Raw genomic sequence first — 16,439 nt, forward strand, 5'->3', positions numbered from 1 at the left:
TGAAAATTAATCAAGTAACCCCCCACTACTTTTCCTACCCACCATTAAACCTTACCACTTAAGTATAGACACTTCATTATCTCTTCAAATTGAGTTGAATTTGATTAAAAAAAATGCATGATTAATCCCCTAATAGGATGTATAGGTGGTCAGCCACCTTAACACTAATCTTGAAACAAGGAGTTCCACTACTTTCCCAAAGGTCAAAAAAAAAAAAAAACCAAAAAATGTGGGAATCAATTATTATATTCAAACAAGTATGAGGATCTACCAAATCTCATATTTATATTCAGAAGATTCTTAACTTATAGGACACTTGGAAATCTTTACATTTGCAGGATAAATCAATCTATCCCTAAAATAGATAGACTGCAATGTCGAAATTACCCCTGAAAATAAGAGAAAACAAAGCAGTAAAAGCCGGCAATTTGGACAAATAAAAAAGATTTGGTTACTAAAATTGCCGGTCAACCATCCGTTAAAAAGCCCACATTGATGACAAAAAAGCCGTTTGGTAACTGAAAAGAAAACAAACCCCAAAAAAAAAAAAAAAAAAAAAAATAAAGACGACCTTTTTATATTCTAAAAATACCAAACAAACAGTTCTCAAGAGAAGCTCCTCAGCTTCCAATTTTCATGGCTAAAATAGGACAAGACACCAAAGCTCTCTCCTAAGGCCATCCAAATTCCAATTTCAAAAAAAAAAAAAAAAAGGAAACAAAATCGCCTCATTTTCCAATTTTCTGTCTTTTCTTTCAGATTTTCCTCTTTGGAGGTTCGAATTATGGTAGAGCTGTGCCTGAGGCGAAGAATTCAGCGACGGATGTTGGTTCTCCGGCGGTGCATTCGTCGCCTCATGGATCGTCTCTTCATGTCTTGCCTCGGCAAGACCGTCCGCTACCGGATGCTCCCTCAGGCCATGATCATGTCTCCTCCGGCAGTAGCCGACGCCGCCGCTGCCGCTGCCGCTTATGAATCACCGCCGCCGCTGCCGGAGGCTCTCGGTGACCTCGACGCCGACTCAGATTTGGTCCAACTGAAGATCAGCCTCCTAGGGGATTGCAATATCGGAAAGACCAGCTTCTTGGTTGGTGCAAATTATAATTTTATGTTTGCCTAAATTTTTGAATATTCAGCTTCTGTATCGCGCAAAATTTTCTGGTGTCTGATTTTAGCTTTTTTTTTTTTTTTTTAATTGTTATTTTTTGTTTGTTGTTTTGATGAGAAACTTTTGGTTTGATTTTCTCTTGTGTGTGTGTTTGGTTGAAGGTAAAATATGTGGGTGACGAGAAAGGGAAAGGGAAAGGAAAAGGACTGGAAAACGGATTGAGTTCGATTGATAAGACCTTATTTGTTGGAGGTGCTCGTATTTCCTATACCATTTGGGAAGTTGGAGGTAATGTCTTTTTTCTTTTTTTTTAATGACTCAAAATTTCAAATGCGAACGTTTTCTGCAATAGTTATTACAATATGATAAAATAATTTTCATTTTTAATGTAGGTGATACGAAATCCCAGGATCATATTCCTATTGCCTGTAAAGATTCTGTGGCAATTCTGTTCATGTTTGATCTCACCAGTCGGTGTACTTTAAATAGGTAGTTTTGTAATTATCCATGTTATTTGGTCTCAATTATTTTAATTACCTTAGATTTCTTAAAATTGATGATTTGGGAACGTGAAAAGATGCTACATTGTCTAAAAGGAATTTATTCGAATTATTGCAGTGTCATAGGATGGTATCAAGAAGCTCGTAAATGGAATCAGGTAATTTTACAATTTTTATTCCCTATAAAAAAAAATGACCCAACTTTTTTGTTGTATTAATGTATGTAACCCCAGGTGATGATTCTTACATTTTTTGTTTTTAGACGGCAATTCCAGTTTTAATTGGAACAAAGTTTGATGATTTCATCCAACTTCCTATAGATTTGCAATGGACAATTGCAAGTCAGGTAAATATCTCAATCTTATTCCATGATTTTTCTTTTTTAACTTTCCCAAGTTGAGGATTCAGATTGGAAATGGAAATCACATATAGATTATCTTACATCTTAGTAAGAAAGATATTTATCTAGTAGATGGAGGAGACTGATATCTAATTTTCGGCCATGAAATTTTCAAATGATCTTGACAAGAAATCATGGTTATTCATTACATATAATAAAACGATGTAATCTCTAATGATTAACTACACGGGCTTTGTCTTCTCAATGATTGAAGGAGTCTAGTAATAGCATTTGTATATATTAATATGAAGCAAAAAAAAAAAAAAACAAAAAAAAAACGTAGTTTAGTAAAAGCATATGAACATAGTGATATGAAACCAATCTGGAGCTATCATATAATGGCCAAGAAGACTTTGTGATGTATCAAAGTCAAGGATGTTGCATCCTTCTTAGCTTGCTTGGCCTCTAAGAATGATCCATTTGTCATGCAAATTCCGTTAGGGCCGCAAATACTGACCACCCAAATTAAGATATTTTCCAATTTTTTTTTAAATATATAAAACAAGATATTTTCAAACATACGAAACTTTAGGCAAAGGAACAGAGATTGTACAGAACAAAAAAAGGCCGTTGATGATTGATCTGTTAACAGTTTCAACTTTAAAATTAAACCTATGTACTAACGAAAAACAACTCCAGCCACATAATTTTATATTAGACCCCCTATGGACCCCCAATGTCTGTGATTCACTTGTCAAGAAAGGATTCGTTTGTATTTGTGGTTAATCTGAACCACCCACGTAGATGGTCCAATAAAAGACGACACCTAACTTTTCTAGGATAACAAATAATTCATTTTCCTGAGAAAATAATGCTGACTGCTGTTCATTGAACCTTGAAAATGCCATGAGAGAGAACTTCAATTTGATTTTTTGTTTTTAAATGATTTGGTTTTGTGTATTATGTTTTATAGGCAAGATCGTATGCAAAGGCCCTCAATGCAACACTCTTCTTTTCTAGTGCAACCTACAACATTAATGTAAACAAAGTCTTCAAATTCATCACAGCCAAGATCTTTGACCTGCCATGGACCGTGGAGCGCAATCTCACCATTGGGGAACCAATAATTGATTTCTAATCTGTTTTATCATCTTGTGTATAGAGAGAACCTTTCCAATTTCAGCGGAAGTTATTTAAAAGTTATTTCAAGTTGTTTCATTTGATGTATTGGAGAAAGGTTGAGGCGGTGAGAGCCCACATCTCCATCCATGAATATGACATTTTGTTGCTCAACAGATTCAGAAAGAGTTCCGAATAAAAAAGAACAGAAAAATGCGCGAGCTTTTTATCTACTTTGAGCATAGAGAACTATGCCATAAATCTAGATGAATTCATGAATTTGGAAGGAACCAAAACAGTTCTCTTGTGATTCATCAGCAAGAGCAACCAAAAGCGATGAGTGGCATATCATCCTACTTTGGACGAGATTGCTAGAGGAGACTGCTTTGGGTGCTGTCTGTCAAATAAAGTTGTAATAAGATTCTGCATAATGGGTTTTCCGGCCAGCAAATACAGAACATTAAGAGGAGAAATTATTGTAATTTGTACTCCAGGAGAGAAATAGAATGATAAAAAAAGAAAATTTTGCCATTCATATGATGATAGAGAATGACAAAAGTTTTGCTTTGCAACAAATGGTGCAAGCAGAAAACACCAGAGAAACTTTTGAAGCTAAGACTTTAGAATCTGTAGAAAGCCCTGGTTAATTAGCCTTGGTTTCCATATATGGATTATTAGATAAACAACTGACTGATAACAGATGCTTGGAACTCAGACACCACAAAACTCAACCTAACAAAAAATTTGCTTCAAAGCTTTTACTCAAGCTTCACCTCTCTCTTCGGAGGATCCAGCTCCAGATACGCATACGGCTCTGTTGGTTCCTCCCTGCACAAGAAATTACAGAAGGGGAGGGGATATATAATTAAATATGATGGCAATGGCATGCCTTTTCATGGTCAATCTAAAAACTTGGGGAACAATTATTACCACAATGTAGATACAACAACATCAATGGATTCTGCTGAAAGCAAGATAAGTCTCTTTGAAAAATAAAGAGACCCCAATACTAGGAATGTGAAGAGAACACTAGTTTATAAAGGGTCGGGTAAGCCATACCCGGGTTTAGAACGCATGCACTGCCAGAAGAGCTTGAAAGGTCCTGGGACTGTCTTAAACGGATTTCCTTCAAAACAGGCCTACATAACACCCGATCAAATCAACTTAGAATAACGGGACCTATTATGGGACATATAATGCAGTACAAGCATATCATCATTAAGGTTCAACCAATTTATTATATTAGAGTTCTTGGAAAGAAAAGAGCTCAATTCAAAATACTTAATAGCATGGTGCTACATTCGTAGAAGTTCGCCAAGTGAAATCGTAAAACAATTATATCACAATATCACAATACTGCGTTCTGCGGTAGGATATAAAAAAAATACCCTCCATGTAAGAAACAGTTCTAAACTGTCAGATTTTCTTCAATATTTCATCAAATTGTCTCACTTTTCTTAATCATTCACTATATTTTCCGTTGATTGCCCAAAAGTGAAATGAAATAAGGTCTCCTTCGAAATCATTTACGCCCCTGAATTATAGTTCAGGCTCAACTTAAAGTTCACAAAACTTTACCAAAACTTCAACAGAAGCGTAGAAAATGAATTCGGCAAGTTTGTCCCTTTTGCATTCATAAGCCTTTTAACCCTTTTCCCTATTCCCCCACTCACACCTTAATCTCCACAAATAACAAGCATATACAACAAATTCACACCAAATCCTCAAAACCCACATCCCAATTTTCAGTTTTTTTTTTTCAAAGAACTCCTTTTAATGTTGGTTGTCAATTATAAGAAGGAGATGATACAGCTAAAAATAAATAAATAAATGAACACCCAACAAACAGAAACCCTTAATCACCTAAAGTTACAAACAGCCAAAACACACAAATCCATATTAAATACTAAAGAAAAAAAATCAAGCAAAGAAATTAGATGTGGAATTGGGAAAATATGGTGAAAATTGATGAAGAGAATGATCTGAAAAGGTAATCGGAAATAGAGGGAGAGATTAATAAAAGAATGAATAGGGGTGTTTACTTGGATGACATCCTCAGCTCTGTCATTGCAGCGATGAGCCTTGGGTTGGCGGTGGTCTCCCTCCGGCATTCCCCATGGGCTCTCTCTTCTCGGCACCGGCCTCGTCTCACTCGAGCTCATCCCTCCTTCTTCTTCTTCTTCTTCTTCGTTCTTCTTTCTTCCCCAAAAACTGTACTAAAAAAAATTATTATATTTAAAAAAAAAATATCATATTGGTAAGTTGTATTTTTAATATTTTGTATTTTTAAGGTCTTCACTTCACCAATTAAAATTTTACAATTTGAGTCAAAGTTATAATTAGAGTCAGAATCTAGATTAGAATTGTAATTGGAATAAGAGTTAGTGTTTTAGGAGTCTATTTGAGCTACAAGTTTGACCCACAATTCAAACTGTGATGTGTTCATTTTACAGATTTATTATTCCAACTACTATCTCAATTCTTTTCCATTTATATGATAAAATGAAGGAAAAAAATAACTTCCGTTATTCAAATTGAAGAACATTCCACGTTTATAATTTTTTTTAAAATGTTATATTCATAGGTTAATACATGTAACTAATTAATGAAGGAGGAAATTACCTGTCACAACCAAAAAAAAAATTTCAAAAATAGGAAAAAAAATGAGAAAATACACATTACCTCAAATGACTCGATTTACCTGTTACAAAACATTTCATACATGGTAACTGATACGTGTTTATTTAGCGATTGTTATTTCCACCATTAGCCTGCCACATAGTTCTTACTATTTCATCCCTCATAAGATCCATCTCTTTTCGACTCGCGGTATTTCTTGGTCCTTCCGTACTCCGATCTGAGTTAGGATTTTGATTGACATCCTCATCCACGTTCAGGGGGTCAATTTCACTTACGGGTATCCCATCTTGTAAGTATTAATTTATGAAGTTGTCATCATGTTGATACATGCGTATGAAGTTATGTATCACAGCGTAAGCAATAGGTATTCTCGCTTATTTCTTCATCGGGTAATTGTTGATTATCTTTAGAATGAGGAATCCGCGTAAGCAATAGTGTTGATTATCTTTCCACACCTCGAACGTCCGCTCGATACAATTCCTTAGCGATGAATGAGTGTAGTTAAATAACTCTCGCTCACTTCGAGGTCGACCTCGACGTGCCTTATACTATTACAAGTGGTACGTAGAACCGCGACAAGGAGCTAGGAAACAACCTGTGTTTGCGTAACCGGAGTCTACTAAATAAAATTTTTCTACATGGTGGGAACAAAAATTGTTTTAGCATACTTGTACGAACTTTTTAAACCCACACAGATTCAAACTCGAATTATTACCCATTTTAAGATTTGTGTGTACATGGTGGAGGGACAGGGAATTTCTTTGCTCACGTTTCAAGTGTTGATTCAAGAACTCATGCGTTGTGCGCGGAACCTGTTGGGAATAGTGTCCTAGAAGCATGAGATGTAATAGGATATTTATTATTTATTTAATAAAAGAGTTTATTCATTATTTTATGTGCATATATTTATGAATATTTTATGAATATCAATAAAAATTCCATGATTATTTATGTAACCTTAAAACATTGTATATAAGTGTTATATAAGAGAGGATAATGTTTAAGGATAATAATTACAAAGCAATGTTCATAATGAATTTAATTAAAGTTTGGACTCTTTATTTAAAACATTATTAATACATGTCATTCCCATTTAGAATGGAACGGTGTTATCCGCACTGTTAATATGGTGAGATATTGAATGAGTGTATTTCGCGTAATGAGATTATGTGGAACAAGGACACAGACACAATATGAATTTCTAATAATTCCGTTAAGTATAGAAATTCTAATTGAGTCTACCGATGGTCATATATAGGATGATCTTAATCCTGAGTTCTTAACAGACTCCTATTTATGGATTTGTGTCTTTTGATTTACTCGGTACGGATTCTGAGATCCTGAATCCTATTCTTTGTATTTTGGAGACATGATGAAGTAGGTAGCCGGGAATGTTATTACACGAGATGGAATCCATTCCTTCTTAAGAAAGAAGTAGATAAATAATTCTCTTAAGGGTTGATTCGGTACTTGGATCAGTAGGAGCTCCGATTCATGAATGTGTTTTATGAATCACTGTCCATTAGAGAACCAATGGTACTCAAGGATAAAGAAGTAATTAGAGAGGTTAACGGATTTTACCTTGCTCTAATTATGAATTATTTATGGAGCGTTGATCTATATGCAATGACTATATCAAATGGACACTTCACAGTTTAGAAGTAATGTAATTTATAAATTTCGAGAGTGCAATTCCAAGTTTATAGTGGAGTAACTATTGGAATTAATAGAATTAATTAATTAATTAAAGTGTTTAATTGATTATTAATTTGGAGCTCGGGATTATAGGTCCATTAGTCCCCGCGTCGTCCTAGTAATTCTACAAGACACAGAGGGCAAAACGAGAATTTTAGAATTACAGAATTCTAAAATTAAATACTCAAAAAAATAATTAATTGAGAATTAATTATTATGTAAATAATGTGATTATTTAAATTTGAATTTGAACAAATCTTCGAAATTTAAATTGGAGATAAAGATTGGATTCTTTCTAGAAGTTTGACTTCTACTCTATAAATACTATTTTTGAGACAATTTTCGGAATGATTTTTTGCCCTAATTTTAGAAACAAATTTTCAGCCCTAAGAGTTAAGGCTGGCCGAAATTCTCAAGAGAGAGAGGAAGGAAAAATTTTTTTTTTCTCCAAAAATTCCACATCGTGCATGCGTTGGTGTTTGTGGAAATTCGAGTGTTAATTGTAACCCGTTTTGTCTCATGTGTGCCCACACACACGTCTTCGTGGATTCTAGGAATTGATGTGGAAGACATTGGTTTTCTAAACACAAAGATTGGAGCAAGGATTGTTCGTGGTCAAAGAACTCAAGTTATCATCCGAGTCGGCTTCTAGGTATTTTTCCTTATTGAGTTCTTGATATATATAAGTTAATGAGATTAATTTATTCGTGCATAAATTAATATAATCTATAGAGTATCTCAAAAGTTTTATGAAAATTTTTGTTATACACGATCCGCCTCTTCCCCGCACCACCACGCTTCCGCAGCCGGATTCGATTCGGCGACCAACAGAACCCTCCCACCCGGCAAGCATATACGTGAACTTCATGTCAAAGGAACACACTCCCAAAACATTTTGTGAGTTGAATCCCTTCCTATTTCTCCAGACCTCTGCATTTTCTGGCAGTGGTACACATGGAATGTGCGTCCCGTCGAGTGCGCCAACACAGTTATGCGACAAATAGAATAAACGTTATTATGAATCTCAAAATATTATGTTATCATAATGTTAAATACGAACAAGAAAAAAAAAAAGGTATGCCTTACATCGAACCAAGGTTTGTACTTGTTCCCACTTGCCTCAATAAGTGGATCGAAGCGGTTAAAGTCAGGTGACTTAATAAAATCATGCTGCAGATGATATATGGCATTCAACACTACCGTGAAGTACTTTGAAATTGTAGCCCCCGAGTGTTGCCATGTGTCTCTCTATTACTTTCGCTTTGGCAAACAATTGTCAAGAAAATGATCAATTGCTCATCAACACTCATATTTCTAGTACTCATCAATAAATTCTTTTGCTCGAGTAACCAACTCAGTCACCTAAAGCAATCGCTGCCCATCCTAATCTTATTGTATATTACTATCTCGTGTCCATTTAACAAATCACTTAGACGCTGTGTACCTGTGTAGTGACTATTATTTCGAGGAGACAGAAGTGGATGTTCCAAGTACGCCGTATAAAATACCGCATCAGCGGTTGCTCTAAGAATGTAGTCATCATCAGAGTCATATTCGGGTGGACCATTGTTTCCCGCGTTTGATGATCTGCCACTCCACATTCTGTCTGCCAATACATTCACAATATACAAACCAATATTTGAAATGAAAAGAATGAACAATGGTACAGAATTAATTATGCATAACATGAAATCAACGTTTTAAATCAAAGTATACAATGCAACCTGAAACACACTCACAAAGTTAACACGCTAGCTAAAGCTAATGTCAAATTGAAATGAAAAATAATCATTTCAGATAAGAAACAAAGACACTACATCACAATCAAATGGAAAAAGAAATCACGCTTGAAAAAAGAACACTCAACTTAAATCTCATCACTTCTAGTTCCTCCAAAGGGGCCGGGTGGGGGTGGGAATTGGGGGTTCACGAAGAATGGTGGGAAATTTTAGAAGTTAGGAAAGGGTTGTTGGCTAGTAGGAGTAGGTTGTTGGAAAGAAGGTTGTGGTAGGTTAAAGATAGATGGTACTTAGGGAAAATGAGGCTGTTGTTGTGAGAAGTTTTGGACCGGTGGGTGAAAATGTGCAAGCGAACCCATATATGGTGGAGCGGGGTTCGTATAATATGGATATTATTGCTGCACGTTAGGTCCGAGATTTTTTGGTATGGTTCTCAATGTTCTCAATGCATAAAACAACATTTGACTCTCGTTCATGCCCAAGAACATCTCTCGACAATTAGGGTTCCAATTTATATACTCCATCAACAACACGCTTTGTTCATCGTCCAACAACATCTCACTAATAACAGCCTGACACTTCTGGAAGGTTGTTCGTTGGGATTCCACACGCTGAGAAGCACCTGAACTTGTACCTTGACTATTATGTCGCTAATTCAGCGTAGTTGCAATACTTTTTAAAATAGATTTTGCCTCGGGATCCATACATCGGGCTCCACTTCGGCTACTGTGCTTTGCTATATGTCGAGATGACGAGCCCATGTGCAGGAGACGAGTTGATGAGTTTAATGCCCCTCTCATTGTGTTGATAAATGCTTCCTCACCCTCCAAATGTTGCGAATTGCCGCCATCAACATCATGCTCCCCTACTAGCGGCTCAGACACATCACCTTCCTTATCATTCTCTTCCAAACTCGCTTCAAATGAACCACGGGCCCGCCTACTAGCAAACGCTTCGTAGTATAGCTCATAGTTCTTGAGGGGATCCTTACGTGCACAGTTCGCCCACTTGTGTGTCTGTTGAAGACATAAACAAATAAAGCAATCTCTAGTGGCCATAAACAAGTATAAAATGCAAAACACAAGATCCATAAGGCAAAATGATGCATTTTCTTGAAGTAGATTATGAAAGCCACATCAGCATTGACAAGGACCCAGCCCCTCTAAGGCCCCCTGCCCCTAAGGCCCCCAGCCGCCCAGCCCCCCAGCGCCCAGTCCTCTCAGCCCCCCCAGCCCCTTGGCTCATTGTTCAGTTCTTTGTCCCTCAACTCATGTTAAATGTCATGAACAAAAATCATATAACAAAAAAGCATATGCCATATACTAACCTCGCAAAAATCATTCCAATATTCGTCAGTACAAGTTGGGGTATTCTTGATTGGATCCCATCCTAGTCCGGTATTTGTGCGGAGGGCGAGCTCCGCGTTGAATTTTTTCTTCAGTCATTCCTTTGCCTCTTTAACGCGCCCTGGAGGAATCGGTGATGAAAAAAGTGGGGACAAGTCTTTCGCCCATTGTTCCCAATCCGCCGATTCAGGTTGACGGCCCCTGTTGTTTTTATTATAGTCCGTAAGTTGCTTCAAAAGCGCAGTTTTTTGTGTCTCAGACCAATAGAAAGTCACGTCATCCTTACTCTGTCGCGGCATTTAATAGATACAAGCAAGACCACCAACCACGAGAACAAAGTGACATATGCGACGACAAAAAAGAAAGAGGATTAAAGTGCATAATCTTTTGATTGGCTCAGATTTGGTTATATCATTTCAGTTTCGGAGCATTATCCTCCTGGAATGACACTTATGCTACCAAACCACATTATAATAGGCTAGGGATTTAAAAGCATAGGTCATAATGCAATAGAAAATGACAACACATGACATTCAATCCAACATAACCTAATTACATGCAGTAGCAACTGATAAATGCCAGAAACTAAAAGGATATAACTACAATGAAACTGATATGCCAAAAAAATCATCACTGCCAAAGTACTAAATCCAATAAGAACAAGGAGTTCATCTGCACAACAATGCCATGTGTAAACTCATGGGTAAATTGTACTTAAGTCTTGCACTCTAAAACATAACCAGCGGCAGAAACAAAGGGGTTAAACATCCTCAAGTGAATGAAAGTAAGCAAAATAACTACTTCTTATGAATCATGGGTGAGTTATACTTAAGTCTTTAACTCTAAAACATGACCATTGACAGAAACAAGGGATTGAACATCCTTAAATGACAGAAACTAAAGCAAATTAACTACATCTTATCAATTATGGGTGAATTATACTTATGTCTTTCACTTTAAAACATGACCATCGACAGAAACAAGGGATTAAACATGGTGGTATATGACAGAGCTGCATTTCTCAGCAGACACATGTTTTCGTGGTAGCTAGGAATCAATTAAAAATTATTTTCGATGGCCTCTATTTCAAGTTCAGCAGAAAAATGGTGAATGAAATGGAAAACAAAGGTAAAGGGTTAACTGATTTACCGAGTTGGATCTAGTTGATGAATGTGTTTGCTCATCCAACAAAAACCCCAACCGTGATGTCTATTCCCTACCGAAATTTCTCCACCGGCGATATTGACCGCGAAAAAAGCTCATATGAAGACGACGCTGTAGAGATTGGTGTCGCCGGTTGCGGTTACATCTACCCAAAAGAACGGCCAACGGAGTTCACCGAGAGCCTCTAGGTCGCGCTATTTTCTCCGTTTTGGGCAAAGCAGGGATGGCCGAGGAAAGGGATCCTCGCTCAAAAGAATGTAAATATTTTGAACTCCAACACGACAGAAACAGGGGAAGACTCTCGATTCAAGATATTATACGTGAATCTCTCCTGTGGATGATGGGAATCGCACGCATGGAGAGACCGGTCGGTGGGAATAGGAAATGAGGCAGAGCAACGGTGAAGAGGAAATGGATCCTTACTCAAAATCTGTAGAACTCCAACACGTGAAAGAGGGGAAGACTCTCGATTCAAGATATTTGCAGCGAATTTCTCCTGTGGATGATGGGTGGAGAGACCTGTCGATGGAGCTCAGAAAGGAGGCAGAGCAATGGTAAGGAGGATAGGAGTTGTGAGGTAACTGAGAGTTGTGGCAGATGGCTTTTACTGTAGCCATGGGTTGGAGTTAATGGAATACAGAGGGGGGTTGAATTCCTAATTCAGGCATTTAACTCGAGTTTCAATTCGAGTTACAATCATGACTCTCCTTTCCGAACGCGAACTTGAGTCAGAGTTTCAACTCTAATTGGCCCAATTTGAGTTAAACCCACGAAGTGAACACACCCTTAATAATTTTAAATTAATGCCTCTTCAGTTTATAAAATTGTGTTTAATACATCTCATAAAATGACCTCAAATTACTAAAAGAATAATTTTTCTAAAAGTCAAAATACCGATTAAAAATTATAAAAAAATAAGATATTAAAAAACATTACGTTAAAACAGAATGCACCAATATGATATTTGCATAAAGTTTTTTATTCGATAGTGGTGAATAGAGTAAGATGGATGTAACTAAACAGGACGCGGTGGTGCAAACCTACTGAATAAATGAGACGGTTTTTCAACGACCCATTCTTTGTACATTATTGTAATTTGCAAAGATTGAAAATTTACATTGTTTAGCTTAATTTTTTTTATATTTTTTATATAATACATTCAAACTTTTAATTTTAGTAAATTGTATCCTATGTTTCTAAATCATAATTTGCTTTGTGGATTTGATCTTTTAATTCGAGTTGAGATGTGATATTTTCTGAGAGTTTTTAACTGTAACAAAAAAAGTTAAATGTGACATTTTCTGAGAGCTTTTAATTGTAGAAACCTAGAATTGAAAACTCGAATCGGTAAAATAAATGAGGCCGAAGTCTTCCTCCCTTCAAAAGGAAAAAAAAGTAATATCCAATAACTTTTAGACATTAATAAATTAACGGTCGAAATGTAAATTCGCATATGACCTAATTTAAAAAATAACAAATTTTACTTTTAACGTGCCAATTTTAATTAATTGACACGTCAATATTGAATCTTTTAATGAATTGCTACTGATCTAAAAATTCAGGTACAATTTATCAAAATAAAAAGTTTAAAATGTATTTGAAAAAAATAAAAATAAAAATTTAAGCCTTATTGAGTTCGCAGATTCGAGTTTTCAATTCGAGCAGAAAAAGTTAGATATGATTTTTTATGAAAGTTTTTAACTGTAATAAAATTAGAATTAAAAACTCAAATCGGTGAAATAAACAAGATTTTAGAGTTCAAAATTGTGATTTATTCTACTAGATAAACTATCCTTCTAATTACCAATTTACCATTCTCATAGGTACAAAAATCTAAACACTGCCATTCTGGAAGGGTAGAATCGCAAAAGCAGATAAAAACACACTCCCAAAGATGGATCTCAAAATGGGACAAACAAACAGTATGCATTAAAAAAAAAAAAAAAAAAATCTTAAAAACAGAACCCAAAAAAAAAAAATACACGGGTGCTTTAGTGAAGGTGATTGATTCGATACTGTTGGTGTTCTTCGCGGTGACTGCCGTATTGGTGTCGTTGATCAACGCACAGGCGTGTCTGCCGGCGAGTCTGTTCCCGGAGTTCCTCGTGGAGCTGAAGAGCTGGTACGAGTCGCGTATGGTGATTATCTTTTTGTCCAGAAGCCTCATTTCTTCGTCGGACTCGTTTGGCTCGAGCTTCTCTTTCAATGGCCTCTTATACTCGCCAATTTGTGCGGGATTTTGCGTTCCAAGCCCTGGTTCAACACCACCTGTTTGATATATGGCGTCTCTCTTAATACCGCACTGGTAAAGTTTCGTTCTTGAATTTTACTATTTGGGTTTACTTTGGTTTGAGATTGTACCCGTTTTTCCGTGCCCTAGATATTGAATTAACGTTTAGAGAAAATTGTGTAGTTTACCTCCAGATTGGATAGATTATAATTTCTATCCTTATAAAGAAGACTGCCTCTCTAAATATTTTTTTGATATTTTAAATAGAATTTAAAAGTCTAAAATGTCATTCTCTCTCTAAAACAACAAACCCTAATCTTTGTTTCAGATCAACCTTTCTCTCATTTCTCTCTCTCCTCTTTCCTTCTCCTATAGCCGGCGCTCGCGTCCGCCGCCAGATCATGCTCCTCGCGCAAGTCTATCTCATTTCTTTCCGACTAGATCCCACTTTGCCGGTGCGAAACATTTCCGGATCTTCGATCTTTTCCTCCGGTCATCTTCTCGGCCTCTCTTCGACGTGTTTTCTCTATCGCTGAGCCCCCCCTCTCTTCGCCGCACCTTTAGTTTGTCGTCGCAGTCTTGTCCTCGTTTCGTCGGGGCATGTTCTCTCTCTTCGTTGGTGCGAGGAAAGCTCTTTGGAGTAGGCCCCGTCACCGGATCTGGTCAGATCCGGCGAGATTTGTCCCAAACGCGAAGAACGGCGTTGATCTCTTGCGGAGGTCCTTGGCATTTCTACAAAAATTTATTGCCAAAAACAAACAATAACATGTAAAAGATATGTGATTTTTTTTTCTCGGTGTAACTATAGTACTCATACATCTTTTAAGCTTTGGGAAGATTACATAATTCGTAACTTCTCAGTTTTCATAGCATGCCAATTAATATCTTGGATTGAATCAATCGCTGTTGATTACTTCGGTTTACTGTACAACAATCTGAGGCTTATGCAAGAAAAGGAATTGTTTTGTTCTTAGTACTGCTTTATTGTTTAGAGAAGATACCTTAGACCTTAGCATATGAATGATTATATCTCTTTAGATGTTGTCATATGAATTGCAGGTATGCTTGAAAATGTTAAATTCCAGCATGTGAAGATTTTGAGAAGATTAAGTTTTTGATCCATGGGAAGATTTTGATGAGTTATTTTTGTACTATTTTTTTCTCATTTTTATTGTTTAATATTTGTTGTGTGTTGGGATTATTCTTTTTCATTATTGTTGCTTTCAATCTTGTGATATTTGGTAATATTTGATTCAAAAAACAAAATAATCTCGCAAATTATGGTTCATAAGTTACGCCAGAAACATATTCTGCTTGCATGTATTATTGATCATAAGTTACGCTTGCCTTGCTCTTTGCTTTCTTCTTTCGGATTTAGAATAGTAATGTGTGTGATGTGAAGGTGATCTGCTCTTCCACTTTGCACAAGAACTCTACAATGTTAAAATATCAAATTCTAAGCTACCTAAAATTATGATCAATGTTTCTCATCATCTTCTTGCATATTGGAAAATTTTTGAGGCTGCTATATTGTCGGAACTGATCGGGTCCGGAAAGGCATCTGACAAGCTGTTAATACTGCACTACCCTTTCTTGGGGTTGGGCGTCCTGGCGATGCTGCGGGGTCTGCTACCGCAATCTAGAAAGACTGCATCGACGGTTGGCAAGGGACCTGCATTGACTGGACCTGCATTGGCTAGGAAAAAGAGAGCTCGAAAATGTTGGGAAAATTTCCCTAACACGTAAGCAAATAACATAGAATGAAAAATAACGAACGACCAAGAATTTTATACAGGTTCATCAATTTGGCTACATCTTATTTCTGACGTTGCAAATTCCACTAACTGTTGAAGAAATTCATTACAGAGAAATCATTTAATCTCACTTTGTGTTTCTCTCACACTCAAAAAGATATTTACTAGCCTCAAACTCCAATTTTCTCTCAGAAAATTCGTTCACCTAAGTCCGCATAACATTAAGTATTTATAGAATAGAAGAAAAGCCTAAAAAAGCTCTTAAAAATTCACCTAAAACAGACCTTGAGATTTCCTGTCCACGACCAGGGCCGCAGCGCTAGCTTCTCGGTGCCGTGGCACCCAACGAAACACCTTGTGCGCAGCTTGCTATTGTCGTGGCGCTCAATCTTGGTGCCGCGGCACTACGAGGCCGATTCTTGGAGTGCCATGGTGCCCTGCTTCCTGCGCATTCTTTGCACTCCAGTGCCGCGGCGCTCAAATACTTTTTTCTTGTTTCCAAACGTGATTAGGCTCCACATCTCATAACAGAAAATACCGCATAGCTAGTGGATTGAAATTTTGTAATCCTTGCCATTTGTGTTCTGCGTTTTAACAGCCTGATTGAGTGTATCGTGATCTTGTTAATTTGCTGATGTATATAGCGGAGCTCTTAGGATCAAAATGATGTTTTATTGATTGCATTAGTCACGAGCCATGTGAATATAACGCCAGAAAAACAAATGTACTATTGGTATTGTTCACGGAATAGGACTTCCATGCTTGTCTACAGCTCTTTTTTGTGTGCTTGGGGTAGAAGTTATG

General features: G+C 36.8%; 2 protein-coding genes and 1 pseudogene across 2 annotated transcripts; 2 read left to right on the forward strand and 1 right to left on the reverse strand.

Moving 5' to 3' along the window:
* Nucleotides 1-548: 548 nt before the first annotated feature.
* Nucleotides 549-3,300, forward strand: LOC21401222 (septum-promoting GTP-binding protein 1). The gene is made up of 6 exons (XM_010111210.2): nt 549-1,087; nt 1,270-1,396; nt 1,501-1,597; nt 1,727-1,766; nt 1,871-1,954; nt 2,922-3,300. The coding sequence occupies exons 1-6, from the start codon at nt 785-787 to the stop codon at nt 3,084-3,086; spliced, it is 816 nt and encodes a 271-aa protein (XP_010109512.1). The 5' UTR covers nt 549-784; the 3' UTR covers nt 3,087-3,300.
* Nucleotides 3,301-3,573: 273 nt separating this feature from the next.
* Nucleotides 3,574-5,273, reverse strand: LOC21401223. Its single transcript, XM_010111211.2, has 3 exons — nt 5,110-5,273; nt 4,127-4,206; nt 3,574-3,895 (listed from the first exon to the last, which is right to left on the reverse strand). Exons 1-3 carry the CDS (start codon nt 5,227-5,229, stop codon nt 3,826-3,828), a joined length of 270 nt encoding a protein of 89 aa, XP_010109513.1. The 5' UTR covers nt 5,230-5,273; the 3' UTR covers nt 3,574-3,825.
* A 6,419-nt stretch (nt 5,274-11,692) lies between these two features.
* LOC21401225 lies at nt 11,693-15,656 on the forward strand (annotated as a pseudogene).
* The last annotated feature ends 783 nt before the right edge of the window (nt 15,657-16,439 follow it).

The sequence above is a fragment of the Morus notabilis genome, unplaced genomic scaffold (genome assembly GCF_000414095.1).
Source record: "Morus notabilis unplaced genomic scaffold, ASM41409v2 Scaffold199, whole genome shotgun sequence".
NCBI classification, from domain to species: domain Eukaryota; kingdom Viridiplantae; phylum Streptophyta; class Magnoliopsida; order Rosales; family Moraceae; genus Morus; species Morus notabilis.

Coding starts and splice junctions, on each gene's coding strand:
- LOC21401222 (XM_010111210.2), top strand. CDS start 785: ATGGTAGAGCTGTGCCTGAGGCGAAGAATTCAGCGACGGATGTTGGTT. Junction 1,598..1,726: donor AGTCGGTGTACTTTAAATAG/GTAGTTTTGTAA, acceptor GAATTATTGCAG/TGTCATAGGATGGTATCAAG. Junction 1,767..1,870: donor AAGCTCGTAAATGGAATCAG/GTAATTTTACAA, acceptor TTTTGTTTTTAG/ACGGCAATTCCAGTTTTAAT.
- LOC21401223 (XM_010111211.2), bottom strand. CDS start 5,229: ATGAGCTCGAGTGAGACGAGGCCGGTGCCGAGAAGAGAGAGCCCATGG. Junction 4,207..5,109: donor GAGCTGAGGATGTCATCCAA/GTAAACACCCCT, acceptor GGTGTTATGTAG/GCCTGTTTTGAAGGAAATCC. Junction 3,896..4,126: donor TGCATGCGTTCTAAACCCGG/GTATGGCTTACC, acceptor TTTCTTGTGCAG/GGAGGAACCAACAGAGCCGT.